At 42.3% G+C, this 22,384-nt stretch overlaps 1 protein-coding gene across 3 annotated transcripts; it reads right to left on the bottom strand.

The window, feature by feature from the left end:
* Positions 1-11: 11 nt before the first annotated feature.
* kctd17 (potassium channel tetramerization domain containing 17) lies at positions 12-20,831 on the bottom strand. Of its 3 annotated transcripts, none has more exons than XM_061094337.1 (7): positions 20,359-20,831; positions 10,733-10,841; positions 10,455-10,546; positions 9,126-9,272; positions 7,905-8,030; positions 7,354-7,498; positions 12-4,740 (listed from the first exon to the last, which is right to left on the bottom strand). In XM_061094337.1, exons 1-6 carry the CDS (start codon positions 20,725-20,727, stop codon positions 7,394-7,396), a joined length of 948 nt encoding a protein of 315 aa, XP_060950320.1. In that variant the 5' UTR covers positions 20,728-20,831; the 3' UTR covers positions 12-4,740; positions 7,354-7,393. The 3 variants fall into 3 exon arrangements, with proteins under 3 accessions (XP_060950320.1, XP_060950321.1, XP_060950322.1); XM_061094338.1 differs by having other exon boundaries at positions 7,364-7,498; XM_061094339.1 differs by having other exon boundaries at positions 9,174-9,272.
* Positions 20,832-22,384: the final 1,553 nt, after the last annotated feature.

Here is a 22,384-nt window from a genome sequence, read left to right as displayed (position 1 = left end):
TTTTCAAATGGTTATTTCAAACCAAAGAACAAAGTTTTATTTTTGTAGAACAGCGACATTCATATACAATAAGTAAAAAAAGGGGAAAAAAATAAATCAAATAGACACATTGATGAAGATGTGTTTTGTTCACACAGTGTTTGTTGAAGCAGTTTTATCCGAGGCCTTAAATTCATGTCACAATGTTTTTTGCATTCAGATATGACATCAGGTGAACAGCAGAAAAATAACTCCAGCATCAGATAAAGATGTTTTTTTGGAAAGAGTAATAAAAGAGCACTGTTGTTTACATCAAATACCATGTGAAAACACACTATAGTACATCAGAAACCCTCCAAAGAATAGTGTCAATGTGGATCAATTCAGCGTGAATCCAGTAAACCAAATGAGGTTTATAAAACTGACCTAATGCTAATACATTTGTATTTTGAAAGGAAAATGCTAAACTCTATTTTTGGGTTGGCATCTGTTCAACAGCATTTAAGTGAACTCAAATCTAACATATTCAGCAAAAATCTGATTGACTTGTCTTTTGTAACTGTTGAAGATCAACAGGTCAGTGAAACATAAAAAGATAACCCACCCACATGACATCAACCCCCAACCCAATTAAAAAGGTCAAGCCCAAGTTCTTTTCACTTTGTAGCATTAAAAAAACCCTCAAGAATAAATAAGACAACACAAAATGTACAAAAAAGGCATGACGTTTTATACAAAACTAAAACCTTCTACACAAGCTGCTTCAAACAGCATTACCTCAAACATTGGGTTTTGGTCCCCTGTCTTTATTCAAGAGGGTGGCGTTTCCGTGTGGGAGCAGGATTTAGTGATTTCATATTTAATAACGCTTTAGCTCAAAATCCAGCTCCTGCATGTGCTTCTTTTCAAATCGTGTGATTGCAGTCAGATAATTTGTCGCTTCTACAGATTAAACAAGCGCTCATGCTGCTTTTCTGTGCACATGTAATGAAATCTGTCTAAGCAGGGGCCATTTGAGTGCAAGCGCAAGGTTTTGAGTGACAGCATTACAGAATCTGAACGTGAAATCAATAGGTCTGCTCTCAAACTGAAAGAACACGCTCTTGAATACTGATAGGAAATACAAACACAAGACATCCCAGTGCATGTTCAGTGTATGTATCACCTTTATCTCTGCTTGAACAAGTCCTGAAAAATACAATTGTCATGAGCTGAAAGAAATTTACAAATTCAAACAAGGAACAAACAAGAGACCAGTTTTGACTGAAATATTAAAACAGCTGATTTAAAAAAAATGCATGTAGTGACGCCTATGTTGAATGTGACACAACAGTCTTTAGACACGCCCAGTTTATCTGTTTGACCTCAAGGCACCGAATGATCCAAGTTGGAAAAAAGCTGGAGTAACACAACAATTAACAAAACTCTGTCTCTTTCAGTCTTCTCACTCCTACCGCTTTGTTGTGATTATCGTAAGCATGATGAGTAACTGTATCTTCACTATTCTTACATTTACTGTATTCACCTTATCCAACTAATAAGGTATTGCAAGGATCCTAAAGGTCCATACATCTGTTTCTATGCTATAAACGGACAAGACACTTTACCTTATCACACACACATATCATTGTATTTGCGTATGTTTTTTTCAGATTCAATTATCAAAATGTTAGTAAAAAAAGTTTCCAACTACGATCTAAATTTTCGATTGTCTCACACTCTAACTGCTTATTGCCTCGAGTCTATTTGTGTGTTTCCTGCATGTTGTGGGTCAGTCAGTGTTACACAGGAGCTATACAGCAAAGGGGGGGGGGGCGACACGAGGTGCAGACGGTAAACGCTCTATGTGATCGTAGAAAATATCTCTCTGGTGGTGACTAACCTCAGGGAGTGGGGGCTAAGGAGCAAACCACATCGGAATAACGTTCGCTAAAAGGAAATTCAAGCAGCACGATGTAAGTGTAACCGAGCAACAGCGCCCTCTGCAGCCCCACGTATCATGAACCAGCTGCTATTGTATGGCATAAAAGCATCCTGGTGTTGCCCTTGTCAACAAATGAAACTGTAAATCAGTAAATGAGGATGACGGTGCTTTCTTATTCTAGTCATTCATTATCATACATGACAGGATGTTTTGAAAGCTGTTGACCATCGTATCTGGACAGCTGATGGTGAGTTTAGCTTATTTGGCGAGTATAGCTAACTCTGCTTGGCTAACCAGATAACTGCGTGGACATCCTTCCCCATTTCCACGTTAGCATTTGTTCTACAATGATTTGGTTAAATAGTGTATTTACTAGGGCTGTCAAGAAAAACTATCTGATTAATCGACATGCATTGTGCTTAATTAATCTAAAATAGGCGCACATGTCAGTATTTGCTGAGTTAAGCAGTGTATTGAATAATAAATGTACAAAATGTAAACGTAGGTTATGTGACTCTGCCGCTCCATCTGTGCTGTTGTTGTGCTTTGTGTTTAATTTGGTCTCTCCTTGCAAATATCTCAACTAAGTGAACTGCGTGACACTTTTTCTGTGCTTTGTTTTTTCCAACACAAGCCCATCAGTTGATTTCTCATCTGAACTGTCCTCGTCTGACATTTGGGACTGTGAGGAATTTAATGATCTTTTCTACTGGGGGGGGGGGGGGTCGATAGTTTTTCACCAGACGAGAGCAAGAGCGCCGACGGACCAGACACAGGAAGATGACATCACAGCGACATCAAAGAGTGAGTCTGATTTAAGTAATTTTTTTGATGTATTATTTTTCTATAATTATAATAATTATTATTATAATTTTTTTGACAACCCTAGTATTTACACATTTATATCTACTGATGAAACAGTTTTTTAAAGTCAGGCTTTCTGACATCAAGCAACTACACCTCCAGATTGCTGTCAAATCCTCATGGGAGGAGAATTTTCAGAATGATATCTACAATTGAATTCTCTTGCACTTGGTGTATTTAAAGTCATTAGAGCTGTCAGGAGTTGTGTGCAGGTGACTCAGTGTAGTGCAGTTCCTACGGTTTGCCAGCAGAGATCGTTTAAGTCACGCGTTATCCGACCACCTATTTTAACCCACACACCTGCACTGAGCTGATAGTGGGATTCAAGTGCTGCTCTTTATCCAACAGCCACAGACAGAGGACACTTGACTCCCGTGATGCACCCTCTACTCCTCTCTCTGTTCGAGCCTTTCCTGACGCACCCTCCACTCCTCTCTGTCAGCCAGGGATCTGAAAGCTGGCTGTGGATCACGGCCAGGGCGTCAGACTGAGACGACACTGCTGCTGAGCGTGCACGGTGCACGTGGTGATGCAGGTATGTGTCAGGGAGCTGGTGCCGGGAGTGAAATGTAGAGCGGTGTATGTGTGCTCCTAATCCGGGCCCTGTTGGACTCTCTCTGCCAATCAAACCCACATAAACTAAGCTAACAGTATTTACAGCAGGATCAAATTAGTGTTAACCAATGCTCACACTCACAGCACAAAACTAAACCTGAAAGCAAACTGAAGGTGTGCTGACTTGCATACGGAGGCCATCTCTCAGGAATACTTCTTTTAAACCAACATTTACTTTGGGAAACCCGCCAAAAGAAGCCTGACTATTCTGTCATTGCCAGTAGATGAGTGTCTTTCAGGGTTTTTTTCTGGTGAATCATGTTGGACGAGAAACAGATGCACCAAAAGCCGAGGCGCTCTCTCACCTCGCTGTCTTGTCAAATTAGCGCGTTCGCCCCGGGTATCATGTTTCAATCACTGCCAATCGGAGCCGGAGCTTATTCAAACCGGTGTCTACTGCAGGAAAATGGGCTTAAGGCTCAAAGAGGTAGAGAGACAGGCTTCTGTATGCAGTGCACGCTGTCAGGATGTGCTGACAAGATGTGATCCAGCCTCACACAGGCTGTGGAGTCTGGGTAGAATGAGATCAAACCGGTGTTAACCAACGTTCACACCGAGGGAAACAAATAACTACGATACCAACATCATTCCCTACATGTTTAACGACAAAGAGTCGGTCTTGGGAAAATTGTTTGCAGTTGACAGCTGTTTCCCAACAGCCGTGAGTGCTTCTCAGCAGCCATGGAGATTTTTTTTTCTTGAGCAAACTTGCCTCATGCAATCAAACGAGAAGACAGCCGGGATTAGGGCCAACGTTGGTGTCCATGTGATGTAAACAAAAACGTGATATCCAGAGCGGAATTTAAAAGTTACCCCTCACCTAACCCTCCGGAGATCTGTTTTGCTGTGGGCAGAGAATCTCCTGCTGTATTGTTCATTTGTGAAAGGCGAACTCTGGAGAACGTCCGCACCCAATTCCGCGGACATCCTCTGGAGTCCATGTCTGAAAACAAAACGGATGCATTCTGATCTATTTGCAGCCTCCGATGTCGGTTGGATTTTTACCGCTTCTCGCTGCAAACCCAATCAGGATCAAGGTAATCCTAGTTAAGCACCATGGTTCAGTCTGCTTTCATCTGGATCTTTGGTTATAATTTACTAAGCTCCACTACTTAGCAATATAACATCTGCACACATGATTTATTATTTTTAACAATAAAATCTCACTGAAAAATAAAAAATATTTTTGATGAATCCTTTTTTGGTAATCTGTCATTTTGTCAGTGAACTCATAAAAACGCCCGTTGATGCGACACACAACACACGACATAATGTACAGAAAGTTGTTATGAGCCTCCGAGGAAAATAGGTAAAATTCTCGAGATATTTTACATCCGTGACCCGTGGATCTGGAAAAGCTGTGAAATGACAGAAGAGAGAGAGAGACATTAGGAAGTGAAGATTCTCAATCTAAAAAAAACCAAACACATTATATCATCTAACTCTGGCTGTGATGGTGATAATGGTGATGAAAATGGTGACGGAAAATGACTGGACTGATGTGTATGGCTGCAATGGCTGGGAACATAAACACAAACATACACAGCCATGATGTGGCCACTTATTGCATGTGTTCAAGTGTGTGTGTGTGGCCCTTTGACATTCACTTGATTTGATCTGTCTTATTAAGTCTAAGTGTGTGTATTTTGTGTGTTGTGTTTGTGTGTGTATGTGACTTTCCACTTGGACTGTATATATACAGCATGTACACAGACTGGGAAGGACATCTAACACAACTGCTGCACCAAAGGTCAGGGATATTTCATGTCACAGCACCGGTAATGAGAGCACATAGAGACGCAGCGCTCAATCAATATCTCTAAGGATGTGCCAGGGGCTGTTGGACCAGACTGAGCATGTGCATGAATACAAACGTTCAATATACAAGCTGCTGCTGGTCTTTATGACCGCAAAGAAGAGGGAGGTTTTTAACTTACTGTTCAAATAGCAAAGATTCATGATGTCTCGGTAAAAACTTTGATCAGCAGAGGGACACGTCTGCTTTAACAGAAAGGACGATGGGAGAGAAGCTGCTGGTGGTTGATTGTCGAGGTTTCTGCAGTTCTAACAAGTTCAATTTAAGGCTTTTCATGACAACACTGAATGAAATTAAAGATTTATGATAAGTATGACAGATATGAAGGAAGTCCTACAATTACTTGTACTTCCGCAATTGAAGAAAAGTCAAAGTAGAGCCGAGAAGAGAATAACCCTCAAAACGCCACGTTATCTCACAAACCACAGGCAGACAACATCCATAGTCTTTCCTGCAGCCAGGGAAGTGTACTACGATAAATTCTGATAACTCAGTTATTAGTTTCATGTTGGTCTTTCCTGTAGATTTAACCATTTTATTACGTACTAATATTGAATATTGTTGAGAAAGAACTACAGCACACTTAATCTTGAAAAAAAAGATCCTAAAGCGTGACAGAAGTAGTGTTAAACAAACGTTTTATTTTAAAACATGGCGGTGAATATCCCTCGTACTGTGCTTCTGCTCTAATTTAATCATAATTTGTCAACCACCATTAGATGTGAGGGACCACCAGGGACTATAAATGTAATTAAGACGCATTTAGGACTTTTTAAGGCTTTAAATTCAGACTATTCAACGTTTTTATACTTTTGAAGACCCTGCAGAAACACTGATTAAACTACATTAATTATCTGTCGACAGCATCAGAACAGCAGAGTTTTTTGTTTAAAGCAGCATTTATTTATGTCATCAGTAGGGCTGTTGGTTCACATTTCTAATGCTCCACATGATAACTTCATTTGAAAACATCTCAACATTAACTATAAAATACTGTCAGGAGGCTTTATAAAGTTACAATATCAGGAGAAGTCGAGCCTACACCTCTGCCTGTGTAGGCAGTGCACTGCAGAGTACTGCAGCTCAGTGTTTGTAGTTTATCTGCAGTGGCTTGTGTGACTGGAATATAACTCAGGGAGTCAATAATAAAAAATAATCTTCCATGTTGATGCTGCTGTTAAAGATGAAGATGTATGTTACTGTCATTCCATAAAGCCCCTGAAGCCCATCCTTGAATCTCCTCATAGAACTTATCTACTCTTGCATTGGCCAGTCAAATTCCATGGTTTATAAACTCCATTATGTATCTACTAATTTGAGAAAACCCTGTCTGTCTGTAATTAGAAATCAATTTCTTGAAAACTCTTTATCTTATTTGCTTTGCACTTAGCCTGTGTATCATTGAGGGCCAGAGGTGTCGAATTTGGTGCAATGTGGACATATATCAATTAATTTAATAAACAGATGACCATCATCAACTTAAGTGGGATAACAACAATGGCACGTACTGAAGAATGGCAATTACAACTGATTCTTCAGTTCGTGGTTCTGTGTTCTGTGTTCTGAGTTGAGCTTTGCCGAACGGCTATTTGTGCAGCAGCAGTGGTGCAGCTTCAGGGTTCTGTGGACTGAGTCCTGCAGTCTGTCTTTACTTGCTGCGGCTCAGTTACCACCAGAGGTCACTTTTACAGTTTCAGAGAGAAAGCATCACCACAGGCTAAGACAACAGCCCATTCCAAACAGACAGGTTTAGAACTAGCGCTGCATAAATTTTAAGAAACATGGGATAGTGTTTATTTAGCTGTATTTTGAAAATAACATTTCCATGAGTCATGAAGCCAAATTTGAGCTGCAGAAAATCTTTTCGCAACAGGGACAGCTTAGAGGTCATACTCAATACAGTGCCATGAAACACCCCGGATCTTTGTACACATCACACACACACACACACACACACACACACACACACACACACACACACACACACACACACACACACACACACACACACACACACACACACACACACACACACACACACACACACACACACACACACACACACACACACACACACACACACACACACACACACACACACACACTAAAATCTACCAGGTCTACTGACTAGCACATCTATCGCACAGTTCCTCACCCAATCCCACCTCTCTTTGGAACAAAGCAACATGCCTCCCTCATTCTCTAAGCCACTCATTTGGTGTGGTTTCTCTCCCTCCCTCCTCCTCCTCTTCCTCCTCATCCTCATCCTTCGCTGCTTCCTCCTCCTGCAGCTCCGCCGGCTTCATTCCGCATGAAGGACGGAGGGGAGAACACACCAAAAAAAAGAACAAGACAGAAAACGACAAAAAAATGAACACGCTAATGAGTGTCAGTGAGTGGACAGTGAGAAGCTGATATATATCTATATATCCATATAAAAGAGAGAATATTGATTGATAGTGTGAGAGAGAGAGGTGAGGACAAAGTGAGAGGTCGATAATAGCAGGAAACAGTTGTGCGAATGATGGAGTGAATGTGTTTGTGAATGACATTTGGAGGGGGTGACATTTGGAGCTTTCAGTGGAGAGTGCAGGATCAAAGCGCACTCACATCCATGGACACACAGCTTGTTCCTGTAGCCAGACTGAGAACATACACGTGTGTGTGTGTGTGCGCACACGGGCTTGTGAAGCACGGGAGCTTTACCTTTGTTTTGTGGCTCTGCTCTGTCCCCAGTCCAGTCCCAGGCGTGTGAAGCTCCTTGGACACGACACACAGGAACTCGGCTTGGTCTTCTGTTCCGTAGCTGTACGACGAGCCGATGTTCACCATCTAGAAAAGGAGCGAGACGCCGATACAGAAAGATATACAGAGGAGAGGGGGGACAGAGAGACGGGGACAGAGTGAGTCTCGGGGAGAATTACAGGATTACAGCAGAGAAAACAGAAGACAGCGAGAGAAAAGAGACAGAGACAGAGAGAGAGGGAGAGAGAGGCAAAGAGAGAGAGAGAGAGAGAGCTTGAGGTCCAATACTCAAGCGAGGTACGATTTTGTGCTCATGCATGGTCGGGGGGGTGGGGGCAAACAGCGGACAGCCTGCGGTAACACACTCCAGTGGGCTCCACAAGACGCGTCTCTTACTTGAGAGAACAGCGAAAAGAGTGTGGGTCGGCCTCTGCGGGAAAATGTGTGCGAATCATAGCTGTGCAGCATGCAGGGGAGCTGGGTGCCAAAGCAGCGGGTAAGACAGAGGGTGAAGGGGTGGGGGGGTTGTCTAAATGTGATTCCTTGGCTAGAGTGTGAAAGTATCACTGCCTGAGAGGCCGTTAATGAATGAAAATCTCTCGGAGTGCCATCACCTTAAAGGATAATTACGCCGACCTAAACATGTCTGTTAAAAATCTATACAACTGTGGCTCACAGCTGGTTGGCCTGTTTCCACACTTAATCTTGTTATAAGGATTTTCTGAATGAAGAAAATGAATAGTAAATTTACTTATGAATAACACAGCTGTTCTAAAGGTGGGCAGGTACTGTCATTATAGATTTCTAAATCACTTGCCGCTACTATTTTTAAACAGGATGAAAAAGCGACAGTGGCGTTGCAACTACCCCCTTTTTTCAGACTGTACCATTGCAGGTGATGGACCCATCTAGCTGGGTAAAGAGCCAGTAGCAGTCCAGCGTCTTTCGCCATCTAAGAAGTTAAATGCAGAACCTTTAAGACTCACTGAGGCCATGTGTAATTAATGTGGACTACTCAAATGAACGTGCTACTTAAGGTCAAGAAATTGAGATCTAGACAATGGCCAACATCTACTTTAGCCTAGAGGTCCTAAACTCATTTGGAAGTGCAAACAGCGGTGCTCGGGTCAGGGCCAAGGGGATCAAGATTAAAGGGTCAGCAGCAGCGTGAGTCCAACCCACAGTCCAGAGCAGTCCGGTGCGGGGCTTTCTGCAGGTGCGCACGCTGACCTGCTCAAACTTCCAGCCGTCCGACATCGTGGAGACCATCTGGGTCAGCTCCTCCTCCTGACACTGCAACACCCGATAGACGTGCTTGGGGGGCACTTGCTGTGGAATGAGAGAGGATGAGAGGTGAGGATGTATACCAGGGGTGCTGTGTCAAAAAAGGAACAAAAAAATAACTAATTTCTTATATTACTTTACTACATTTGGCTGAGTGGTTAACAAAATTCAGGTCAACTCATCCAGGAGGCGCCAAAACACCATATCAAGCAAATACAGTATCCGTAACATGACAACATGCGTCATAACACGCAGGGGGTGAACTTTTGAACAAGCTTTGGCCCCGGGCATAATGAGAGCAAGTCAAGAAGGGTCCAGTAGAACAGTAGATGTGTAGAGAGACGTGGGATTCTGAGTGCAACCGTCCTGAGAAAATAAAATAAAAGGAGAGTGAACTCTGATGTACGGCCAGGCTCTTCAGAGAGCGAAATCACTGACAAAGAAGAGTGACCAAAGGGCATTGCACTTACACTGTGCATGTACGTGCGTGCGTGTGTGTGTGTGTGTGTGTGTGTGTGTTTGTGTGTGTTCTTGTACACTTTTGCTGGTCCTCACTGATTCAGATGGCGGTTTGAGAGATGAGACATGCTTTTAGAGTCAGGGTTGGAATTAGGTGTAGGTTCAGGTTAGGGTTGGGGGCTGGGGAATCCATTATGACAATGAGTGTCTTTACAAAGATGAAAGTGTTTGTGTGCAGTATGTTTGCTTATCCAGGCGAAGACCATCGAATGTAGGGTTAATAGAGTTGGACAGTGTGCCATCCTGCACATTTAGACCTAAAGTCTGCACAGTAGCAATCATCAAATAACTAATCAAAACCAAACTTACCATGAAAAATAACAATTGAACAAACATCAGTGTGATAAGAAGTACCTAAAATGAGTACTCTGAGTACTTTTACTTTTTAGTTTGATTCATGTCTCATCCACGAAAGAGGACATGGGATTCATGAGCTATCGTGCAGCCAGCCAGCCACCAGGGAGCGATCAACATTCTTTGGCTCCGCTTTGCAGGAGCCGTAATGTTCAGTATTGTAAGATGACATATAATGAGGTTGAAGAATATGAATACAGTTGTGTTAAATTGTACATATTAACCCTGATGCAAACATGATGCTCTGTATTTGTTCAGTTTCATTTAAACAAGAATCGTAGTCAGAGCCGACAGTGCAGAGTGAAGCCGCAGACTCCTCCATCATGAAAACACTTGGACAGGTTCTGCACATACCTGCGTGGCTTTGGAGTCTCTCTCCAGGATCCTCTCCTTGATCAATTTGATCAGGGGCGTGATGTTGTAAAACTCGGCCTCCTCCAGGACACCTTGTGACAGAAGAAACACACAAGTCAGCTGCTGCTTGAAGACTTTAGCTCCGACATCTAATCAAATCTTTATATATAATGTTTATGTTCAGATTCACTAAACTAGAAACATTTGAAACCTAAAACACCATCTCTCGGCATGTGCAGCCACACAGTATTTTCAGAGTGAAGTGAAATCAGTGAGACCTTCTTCAGCCAGCTCCTTGTTGTAGACCAGTTTGCCGTGCCGCAAGTAGTTGAGGATGGGACCGAAGTAGGTGGGGTCTCTGTCAATCACATAGGCCCCCGACTCATCCTGTTACAGAGGAGAAATCAGAGAGACAGAGAGAAGACAACATTGTCAGTAGCCGTATAATCAAATCATTTAGAGCATGTCATTACTGCGGTAACCCTCTTTATTATTGGGTTGTTACTTTTAAAGAGGTTTATTGGCCGGAACCATGGGTATATTGAATGCAATCTTATTCTAGTCATGTATGTTATTAACAACTTTTTAGTTTTGCATTATTCATGTTAGGGTAAGGGTTAGGGTTATGTTAACAGGTATTTCTCAATTATGAATGTGACTATATTTCTTCTCTTCTTTTATTCCTCAAGCAATGAACCCCTTTTTGGTATAGTTTGACTATTTTTAGACATGAAACGTCACTAGCTCCAGAAAGAAAACATCCTGGTTGGCTATTTTTGTCTAAAGTATGCAGTACTGGCTGCCCCGATGGATGTTAGTAAGATCCACTGTTTGTCTTCAAAATAAAAGTCACCCATAGTCAGAGTGGAGGTTTTCTTTGGGTTAGAATATTACATTTCAATAGTACATTTCAATTTAAACAGGCATGGGGTACAAACTGGTTGTAGTCAAAAAAGTGAGCGACCTTTTTCCTAATTTGCCATGAAACCCTATTTCTCCCATTTGCATTTCCCTTGAAATCTTCCTGCCACCAGAGTTTTCTGCCACTGGACATAGAAGTTACTGGAGCTCCAGCGCATTTGTTGGCAACTTTGGTTATTCAGTGGTGAGTGTGCTTCTCTCCCACCTCAAGGGAGCTTCTGCCAAGCTTGCTTGGGTGTTATGTCATGACCATTACCCCTTCAACATACTGTACACACAAACCGACACACCCACACAGAGACACACACACACTCTGTTCATCCTCGTGATGATCGCTTGAAGCAGAGTCTGCTTTTAGAGCTGGATTCACATAAGAACAGCTGCTGGATAAATCTAAACAAAAACATGCAGGCTTTTATGAGATTATGGATATAGATGGCAGAAAAGGAGGAATTGTTGGGAATTGTATGAAAAATGAACATTGGCTGCATCTACTCATGATATGTCATTAACACATGGTTCAGTAGAGCTGTCTAGACTTTAGTGCATGTAGTTTTTGTCGTGTTTTATCGGCTCCGGCTCTAATTGGCAGTGACGGAAACAAGAGAGCTAGGAGACAGGATGTCTGAGTTTTCAGTACGTTTGTAAGTTCAAACACGACGGGCAAAAAAAAATACAGATAGGCAAACTCCTCTACTGGCAATGGGAAATGAGTCAATCAGAAAAAAATGTATGGGTTTACCAAAAAAATGTAAAAAAGCATGTATACCTGCAATTTTGGTGTAAAAGAGGTATGCAAGACACTGGGTAATGAAAGTTGGGAAAAAAAGGGTGCATGATTCTTAAGTGATCAAGTTAAGCGCTTCACACAATTCTTTCCTGTGGCTGCCAGGAATCCCTTCGTCTGTAACACTTCAAGTCCAGCCAATGTGAGCTTCAGACAAGGTGTTCCCAATGGGAGACATGAGGTGAAGACACCTAAAACCCAGAGTGAACCGGTTCACCGATGAGGCCCTTTGAGAAATAGAGAAGAGGAGGAAGGACAAACAAGCCCAAGATAAAGAGACCTGAAGGCCAGCAGCAAATAACCTACTGTTAGAAATGGAGGGCAGACGCACTTGTACATCTCTGGATGAGGAGGATGGAGAGACGGGATGTGAGGGCCGAAAGCAGCTCGGATAGACAAAGTACAGTGTGTGTTTGATTGTCAGCATTTTAAAATCACTATGATTTAAATGTGGAAGAGCTGTGACTGTAGCATAGAGCATAGATGCGCACGCACGCACACACACACACACACACACACACAAACACACACACACTCACTCACAGCCACGCACAGAGCTGCAGAGGAGGAGACAGATGCCTAAGCGACGTGACTTGACTTGACAGTGTGGGCATGACAATACTGGGAGAAAGCTTCCCCATTGTGTCAGAGAGGTATCTCTCTCTTACACACACACACACGCACACTCAGTAGTTATTCATTGTGACAGGCCCATTAGCAGCTGCAGAACATTGACCCTAAAATAATCCATTTGATGAGCTTAATCCCCAGCAGCGTAATCTGCAACATTCTTGGTTGCTAACTTCTTCCGGTCACCCTCTGCTCTTGTTCTTGTCTTTTTTGGCTTCTCTGACCAACAACATAATCATAACCAGCATTCATGCTAGAGAACAAAACCAGCTTGTTGTGCAGGCTTTCTGACGTGTCATCATTTAACCTCTTTGTCTTGGGAAAGTCCCCCTCAAATGTATTTATATTTACCAAAGCAAATTCCATTCAGAGCTTGTTGTGACCATAGACTGTTTATAAAGATGGATGATATTACTCTACAAAATTGAAGCAAAAATCATCTTGATTGTATGTTGTTCTTATTGCACCAATGATCAATTGCTCATTTTATAGAAAGTTTGGTTTTAATAAGTTATTTGATGTTATAAAACTGGGGGGAAACACACTTCTGCTCAGACCTTATAATGACAAGAAAAAACGATACTCTGGATAGTTACGCTTCATTTTCGGCAGCAAGTGGATACGCGTCGTCTATTTTTATAACCAGCCTATGGTTGTGAGAGTTTACTGAACGTTTATTGTGCTTGCAGTTCAATATTCCATCCCAGGAAGCCTTAATGTAAGATTACAACATGAATCACCACTGAACCAGTAAAGAGATTTTGCAGTTTAAGAGATCTTTTTGAATTCAGTGTGTAGCTGTAGTGACTTCTGAGACACTTTTAAGTTGCCAAGAGGACAGGAAAAACTGGTTGGTGAGTTAATGATTTACAGAACATTTCCCTGCAGTGGTAAAGGAACCACCAGCCAATAGCTAATAGCTAATAACCAATCACCAACAACCAAACAAAGCCTCCCTCCTGCTTCATGCTAGTGTCTGTCAACATTAGAGCTGACAAAGAAAAGCAGAACAATTATAAAAAATGTTTAGTCTGTATTATTTTTTGTACTTGTTTTAATGTAGCTTGATAAGACCAGCTCCATTACTGTGCAAATTTTAACTTCTGCTGCTTAATTTGGGAATGATTTACCACATGACAGACAGATTCAAGAGGAACTAGGGCAGTTGTTCAATTTCCTGCTTGAGTCAACATGGCAACTACTCATTAATCTCATCCAATCAATATTCATCAATCAATCAGGGCTTGGGTTTTGCTTACTGTAAAATGATGCTCAGTCAACCTTGGAAAATGCTATTTCATTTCCTTTGTCAATGATTTGTCTATGAGAGCATCTGATTGTCCTTGGCCTTGATACTAGAAATTTTACATTGGGGTAAGAAAGACACATTCCTCACACAGACAATATGGCTGACGTCAACAAAAGACATGAAAATAGCTCTGCAAGAATAATTTTCCAATTTTTAATCAAAACAGCTTCTATAGACAGTGATTTATAACATTATATTAGTGTTGTGTGACTATTACACATGCATGCATTGTGATGTAGATGCAGCGATCATTTACACACGTACAAATAAATGTAATTCTCAGCTAAAAGGGGGCGGGAGCTGGGAAGAAAACTCTGGACAGGAGTGTGATTTCTAATTAGGGACCAGCCTCATTTCTCATTCCATGCAGCACAGATGGTCTGGGTGAACCAACGACTTGTCAGTGTCGGTGACATTTTGTGATGTAGGAGGCATCCTGTGGCGCTGCACTGAGAAACACATTGGGTGATATGTGTCTCTGCTGCTCGGTGGGTGGAGTGAACAGCTCAGTGTGTTTAAAAGAACTACACAGGGGCCTCTTTATAAAAGTGTGTTGCTTGGACAGTGCCTTTGAAATACATTTGAGAGGCTTTCACACTACCTTGTTTGGTCCATTTCAGATTTTTCAGTTTAGGTGTGAAAGGTGCCAACGGACCATGGTCTGGACCAACTGGCCATGATTTAGTCCGACCTAAAGAGGTGACCCTGGTCCTGATCAAACTGAACCATGTGTTGGTTTGTTAGGGTTAAGATCAGGGTAGACCTCATGTTAAGTAGTGAGCCTGGAGTGCTGGCAATTATATTACAGTAACAATGAAATTAACCAGCTCATTCATTTTCTCCATTGAAACGGAAAAGCTACTACCCACTTAACCGACAACACGCTGAGGTCACACACATGGCCGACTACAAACCAGTCAGGGTAAAGTTTAGGTAGACGCAGCCCCTGTGAGTTATGACGACAGGACGCACATACACTATGCTATCAAAAAAGTCTCTCCCTGAAATGCAAATATGAAACCAAAACTGATTGGCTCAAGTTTTTTTTTGCATGTGTATATGTGTGTATCTTTGATTATGTAACTCTTTATTTAAACCCAAAGGATCCAGGAGGGTGGGAAGGGAAGATAAGAGAGGGGACAGGAGGATTTTTTGAAATTATTCGAGATGCTACCTGTATATGTGCTGAACTGCAAAAACTCAATATACATATCTTTGTCCAAAGGGAAATTCTCCAATGTTTATTTAAATAGGCACAATCTCTTGGCAACCAAATTTTTACACAAGTAAAGTTGCTCTTTATACCTCACTGTTCATCTGTCCTGATCAATTATGTACTGCAAAATGGTTAAGGGATTAAAAATGTCATCATTTTCTTTTTACTGAGAAAGGATTCTGGAATTCATCCCCAGATTCCAATTAAACACCTAAAACAATTATTTGGTCCAAAAAGTAATTCAAAGCTACCTGATGGTTACAAAGAGGCAAGTCCACACAACTCAGCGCTATTTATCCATATAAATAAAACCTTGGCTCTTGCATCTTTTCAATACTCCCAGTCCCTGCCAACGCCTCATATTTGACATAGCACACAGAAGTCCAGACATGTTGGTGGAATTCAGGCTGAGTTTTAAAGTATTTTTTTTTAATCAAAAATCAAACACATGACCCGAACTCCAGAACATTCAACAGCTGCCAGTACAATTCTTTTGATGTTTCATATTCATCAAATATTCACAAATCTCTGATGATACGATCATGTGGTTGTCGGCCACAATCAACCGCCCGGCTAAACCTGTTCAACTCACATCATCTAAGTATCCAAGCTGAATGTTAACTACAGCTCTGGGTTTGATTGGGTGAGGGGGCAGGGCAGCCGGGGTGCAAGTAATCTCATTATAACAGTCAAACACAGCCAGACAGTCTGTGTTGTGTGTGTTGTGTGTCTGTGTTGTGTGTGTAAAACAGCCCAGAACCCCTGAGCAGAGACACGCTAACCCCAACAGATTAGGAGGGGGGACTCCAGTGTGGATAAACTCAGCTTCTCTCCTGAGTGAAGGAAGAAAACACACAGGTTGAACTCCCACATCCAGCTTCAGATCCCTGTGTCCTCAACAGGAAAACTGTGATGGCTGAGTTCAGCCTGGTGTCTGCTGGCTAACACAGTTTTCTAACACAATGAACCATTTAAGACACGTCATTCTTTTTACAGGTCAAATTTAAGGGCAGGATTTTTGCGTGGGTGTTCATTTTATTGTTCCTGATATCAATAAGGAACATTGCCATATTTCTCACTCACCATTAACAGGTCTTGTCTAGAATATTTCACTCATATTCCTGTTAACATGATACAGAGCATTGTTTGATTATGACTAAGTGGTCCACTAAGTCAAATTCAAAGGTTCTAATGCAACATTTTTGATAATATTGCCATTGCAATGTTTGCACCGATCCAAAAACCTACAAAGACTTTCCCTTAAAACATGTAGCAAAACTATGGTTCCACTCACCTCAAAAATGTGACTTATTTGTAGCACCAGCTAAATACTCCAAATGTTGGAATTTGATCATTGCTTATTCTAAATATGACCTTATTCAGGTTAAGGTAATCAGAATATGCTGTTAACATGGAACTGTATTATTCAGACTGTTGTCTTAATCAGGTTATATCGGAATATTGGTGTCCATATAAATTTGTCAACTTTTTTCTTTCATAAAAGTGTTTATTGTTACCTCTGCGAAGTGTTCCTCTTATTTGTCTCGTTGTCTGTTAGTTAGCAGCATTTTACAAAAACTACTGGATGGATTAGCATGGAACTTGGTGGAAGGATGTGCTATGGGTCAGGAAAGAGCCCATTAGATTTTGGTGCAGATCCTGATCAGGAGGGAGATCCAGGCTTCTTTTTTTTTACTTTACATTGCAAGATTTTTGACTTTTTCATTTATTTCCCAGAATAGAATTCATGGATCTTGATTTTAAAAAACAGGCGTATCTAGGGAACTGTTGGGCCTTGGTGGCAGAACTCGCTCTACTGAAGGGTTTTCTAGTTTTCTATGATTTTAGTGGAGGTGGTTTCAGGTGAAATCTGTGATGAAACACTGATCTGCAGAGGTTGCGCACGTAACACCAAATTGATTTTCCCCATTGTGGAGCCGCTCTTTTTGTACTATTTGATGTGTCTATAGTCAGCTGATGAAATTACATGGTTGACCTAAAGCCTCCTGTATGACTGTTACTTCAGAAGTGAGATGATGTTATGTCTGTGTTGCCTTTTGAAGAATTTTACATTCACGGATGACAGATTCCTTTTCCTGGTTAGCTGCAAACCCAATCTGTCGTGTCATTCATGCTCATGTGCACTCCCAGCTGTTACATCAGTGGGTGTCATTGATTCAAAGGAAAATGCTTTGCATTCATCGTGAGGCTTCTGACGGAAAAAGCACTGAATAAAAAGAAAAATCACTTTTCTCCTGGAATCATTCTTGTGACGTGGGGATCAGCAACACGTTGATTATCTAACTAAACTAAATTTTTCCTTCAGGCGATTTACATACAGCTGACGACCTCAGCGGCATTAATATTGTTGCTTTGTAAAATCCTTAATCTTTCAGCAATCAGTGTTTCATACTTGACTGTGAAAATCTCAAACCCTGTAAAAAAATCACAAAGGAATTTTTCCTTGTGTCAGCGGTGAGGGAGTTTAATTACATAACTGAACACAGGAAAACAGAGGCGAGCTCAGCCTCAGATGATACACACCTCGAGGATACATTTTTATAACCTGAATCATTTTTAACGTTTCTCTATATCGTGCCATCTGTTAGTGTATGAATATGGATTCTGCCAACTGTGTGAGGTGCCTCACAAAAATCTCAGAGATTCCAGAGTTTGTGATAGAGAGAATAAATCAAAGGTGCAGATGAGAAAAGGACGAGCGTGCGGTAAACATTCAGGGTGAGTCTGCTACCGAGAGCGGCGGCGCGACGATGACAGCGATGGAAAGAGCCGCGAGGAAGGAGCAGCAGAAGGGAAGAGATGTAGGTGTGTGTTTGAGTACGTGAGTGAGAGATTCAGCGTGTGACTGTGTGTCTTCAGGCATCACAGAGGGAGCTACTGTCAGGTCGCGGCTGAAGGTCACATGGGAGTTCTCTTTCCACAGGAGCCGGGGCGGCGCGGCAGGGGAACAGTCATCGCTGTGGTCGAGCAACAAAACCTCCAAACTCTGATTTTGGAGGTTATTTTGGGTTTTTGTCGCATCACATCAGCTGAGGTTTCATTTCTGGAAGCCATGGTCATGTGACACTGGTGACACTTTTGGAAACCCTACAATATAAACCCCCTGATGCCAGACCTTTTGCTATCAGGGGGATTTAGACGAGCATATGTAGCGCTGCAAATCGATAATCAGGAGCAAAAATGATTTTTGCAAATGTGTGTTTTTCTGGTACATTGTTTTTTTTTTAAATGCATTGTTGTGATGTTTGGTAATTATATTCATTAAGGTCTGTAACTGATGAGTCCTTTCAATGTTGATCCGGTCAATAAAATGACAGCTAAGGGTGAAAAAGGCCCGGTGACATCATGAAACGTCTTATTTTGTCCAGGAAAAGTAAAACACCTAAAGCTATTTAGTTTAGTAGAAGAAAGAACAAGATATTCAGAAATCATTCACAGCTGGAAAGCAGAAAAACGATTTTCTTTTTACCAATGTTGCTTCAGAGTGAAATTTTATTGATAATCATGTTTTGGGTTAACTTTCTGTCAATGGATTAAATAGTGGTTGCAGCTTAAAATTTGAATAGCTAAATATAAATATTAAATCTTAATGGATATGGATATAAATGCACATCTTTTCTGAATTATTTGTAAAAAAATTATATTGATCATTATAAACGTCTTGGTTATAGACAAACTATATAATGACACAATCTTTAAAAGAGCCAGAGAGTTTTTCAGCACATAAACGAACAGATTGTGATATCGTGAAAGGCTCATATCGGCCAATTTTGATTGCCAAACCGATAAATCTGTCTTGCTCTAATTTAAATATCTCTGAAGTTTAAGACACCCACCATGTGAATTTGCCTGCATACAGTATATGAACAAACGTGTAATCCGTATGACCCCATCCTGACGTATAGCTGAGAGGTTTTCACTCAACAGCAACTAAACGTCCACTTACAGCAGAGTCCCAGCTGCAAGGAGGACCCCCCCCCCCTTCTCTCTCTCTCTCTCTAGCACACACAAGCAGCACAATAGAATATCTGCATCATTTATGAGTCCTGCCATCCATTTACAGTGTGTTCAGTCTGCATGTGACTGGGAGACGCATTATACATCTCTCTCTCTCTCTCTCTCTCTCTCTCTCTCTCTCTCTCTCTCTCTCTCTCTCTCTCTCTCTCTCTCTCTCTATAAGATGCCAGCTGTACAGCAGCTACTGACTGTGCAGCTCCCTGCAGAGGAGGCACGTGTTCATCCATCTGACTCGAGCTGAATTCACAGAGAGAGAGAGAGAGAGAGAGAGAGAGAGAGAGAGAGAGAGAGAGAGAGAGAGAGAGAGAGAGAGACTCACTCTGCACATACAATAAAATCAGCTGGTCGGTAGACAACTCGACATGGCTGCTCTGGGGCTGGAAGCATCCACAGACTGGGCAGTGGTTTTGGACTGGTGCAGCTAATAACAGGTGTAGGTTCCTGTGATCCCACAGAGGATAAACACACCAGATCCACTGGGGACTGTGGTTTCAAGAGTCAGACCCAGATGAGCTTCACCTCGTGTCAGGACCTGCACACACATCACAGCCAAAGCATCCAACCAGTTTCAGGCAAATCCACCTTTCATACAGAGAGAGATACAGGATGGAGAGATAGTTCAAAGGGATCCCACACGAGGAGGTGACACTACATGTATGACCGCGTCACAACACACGCAGAACACACACCAGAGTCCGGGTCGTTGACCACAGGGACACACCAGAGAGCCACTGGTACAGAGATGTTACTGGGATGCACTATGAACAGATCAGTCCAGATTCACATGAAGTAAGACCAGCACCAGCCATGTTGAAGAAATGCCTTTTAATCAAAGGACCATCAGGCGCTGGTGAACTTTGTGTTAAACTGAAGGAGAAGATATAAAAACAAAGTTTACAATCCAGTCAGAGCATCCCAGTCTCCCACTGCGTGCTTCGAGCTGGTTCATCCTGCACTGGGACTACCGCTGGTGCACTGACCGGGGATCGGACCGGGGACTCACCGTGTCTGAGTGCAGGTCCTGCTGCTGGCACAGCCGGTACAGGAAGGAGGTCTGCTCCTTGAGGAGGGTCTGCCGGGTCGTGAGGAACACGGTGCCCCCCACGTTCAGCCGGACCCACTTCCCGTTGCTCCCCCCGCCGGGGTGGATGCCCGAGCCGTTGCCGATGCTCTGCGACGCGGTCCGGGGCTCGGTCTCGGTCTCGGTGCCGCCGCCGGAGCTCGGGCTCTCCGCCGCCTCGCTGTCTTTGTTGTTGTTGTTATTGTTGTTGTTGTTGTTGCCGTTGCTGCGCTGGCCGCGGCAGTCGGGGAGCGTGGTCAGCGCGGCGACGTCCGCCGGTTCCCGCGGCTCCTCGGCCGCCGTCGTTGCCATCGGGGGAAGAGGCAGTTAGGACTGGGAGAAGAGGCTGCTGGGACTGGGAGAGAGTGCGTCAGGGCCACCGTAGCCTCGGCCTGTTCTCCGCGCAGCGCCACGGACAAGCTCCGCCCCCAACCCTCCACCCGCACACACGTCCTCCGCGTCAAGCTGCAGGAAGTGAGGTGTGACAGCCGAGAAGAACATTCAAAATAAAACCTACAGCCGAGTCTGAATCAGTCAGATAACAAAACAATGTCAGGTTCAGAACTTCACAGGGGGCCCAGGGGTAAAGAAAAAGAGGAACACTGCCCCCCCCCCCATTAACCCTGCACCTCTCCCACTGTGGAGTTATTTCCAACATGAGATTCAAGAAGATGGACTCCCCCCCCACCCCCCGACACACACGTACACACACACACACACACAAACACAAACACAAACACAAATTCCTTCCTTCACTCCAGAGTTTACAAGAAAATTGTCGAAATCTGCTGTACTGACAGCTGATAGCTATTCATAATAAATATTAATGATGTGTAATTCTCTGTGCCTGTTTGGGGGTAAATGATGATGGTCTTCACAGGTGACTGACCTACACAAGCCTATAGCTGACAACTGACAAGTGTGTGGAATAAGTACTTAATAAAAGATGGGCAAATTTAATCATGTGGGGGTAAAAATCTGGGAAATTGAAACTGCTTATTTGATCATTTATATATAACATATGACTTATATCCTGATTAAACAATGAATTCATGTTTTGCAATTCTTCTGTTTTAAGTCATGATTTTCTCTATGTTATGTATTGAATCATGGAACCTGCTGAGCTCTAGAAATGTGGGGTCCATTGTAAAAGTGCACCTAGATGTCTTGTTTTGAAAGTCAAACTCCATTTCCTGTCTAGCTCTCTTGGACTATGATTTTCTTGCCAAAGACTAAAACCTGGGTCTTGAACTGTTCTGAAAAGCCTTCTTATCACTCGAAGAAAAATGCACTAACGTATCCAGATTTTATTGCTACATATTATTAGTCAGATATATATGTTCCATACAGAGCAAACCTGTGTCAACATTGTATAGAAGTAAAAACAAAAATAATAAAAGAAATGCATTAATATCAATATATATATGTAAAAATGAATAGCATATCCCTGATCCACAACTTTGAAAAGCTCCATTTTTGAACGGTCTATGTTAATAGATCTATAATCCTCAGGTCAATTCAATGTAACAGACATTAATAACACTAATAATTCCAGTAGACTCCACACTTGACAGCTGTACATTAAGTTAAAATAAACAAGAATTATTACATATTCAGTCCGATTAAGTTGCATCTAGTGACAATGTTGCATTTTGCAACAAAATAAATACCCATGTTATTACCCCTCTCTTGACTCAGAGCTTGGTTTGTCTGTACCGGGCCACTGTAGAAAAATAGCGGATTCCGTGGAAGAGAAGCCGCCCCCTGTCTTTATATAGAGGGCTCAGTCTAAGGTAACAAAGGACAAACATTTTAAGTTTCAGGCATAGATTGAGTATAAAGATATTCAACATGACAGCTTCCAAAAGTAAAGCCAAACCGCTTCTTACACACGACAGATGCATAAATGAAGAAACAAAAAGAAAATAAGAAGTTAATACTTCACTTCCTTCCTTGACCCGCAGGCCAT

Source organism: Limanda limanda, chromosome 21, assembly GCF_963576545.1.
Source record: "Limanda limanda chromosome 21, fLimLim1.1, whole genome shotgun sequence".
Lineage (NCBI taxonomy): Eukaryota > Metazoa > Chordata > Actinopteri > Pleuronectiformes > Pleuronectidae > Limanda > Limanda limanda.
This window is presented reverse-complemented; position numbering and strand designations above follow the sequence as displayed.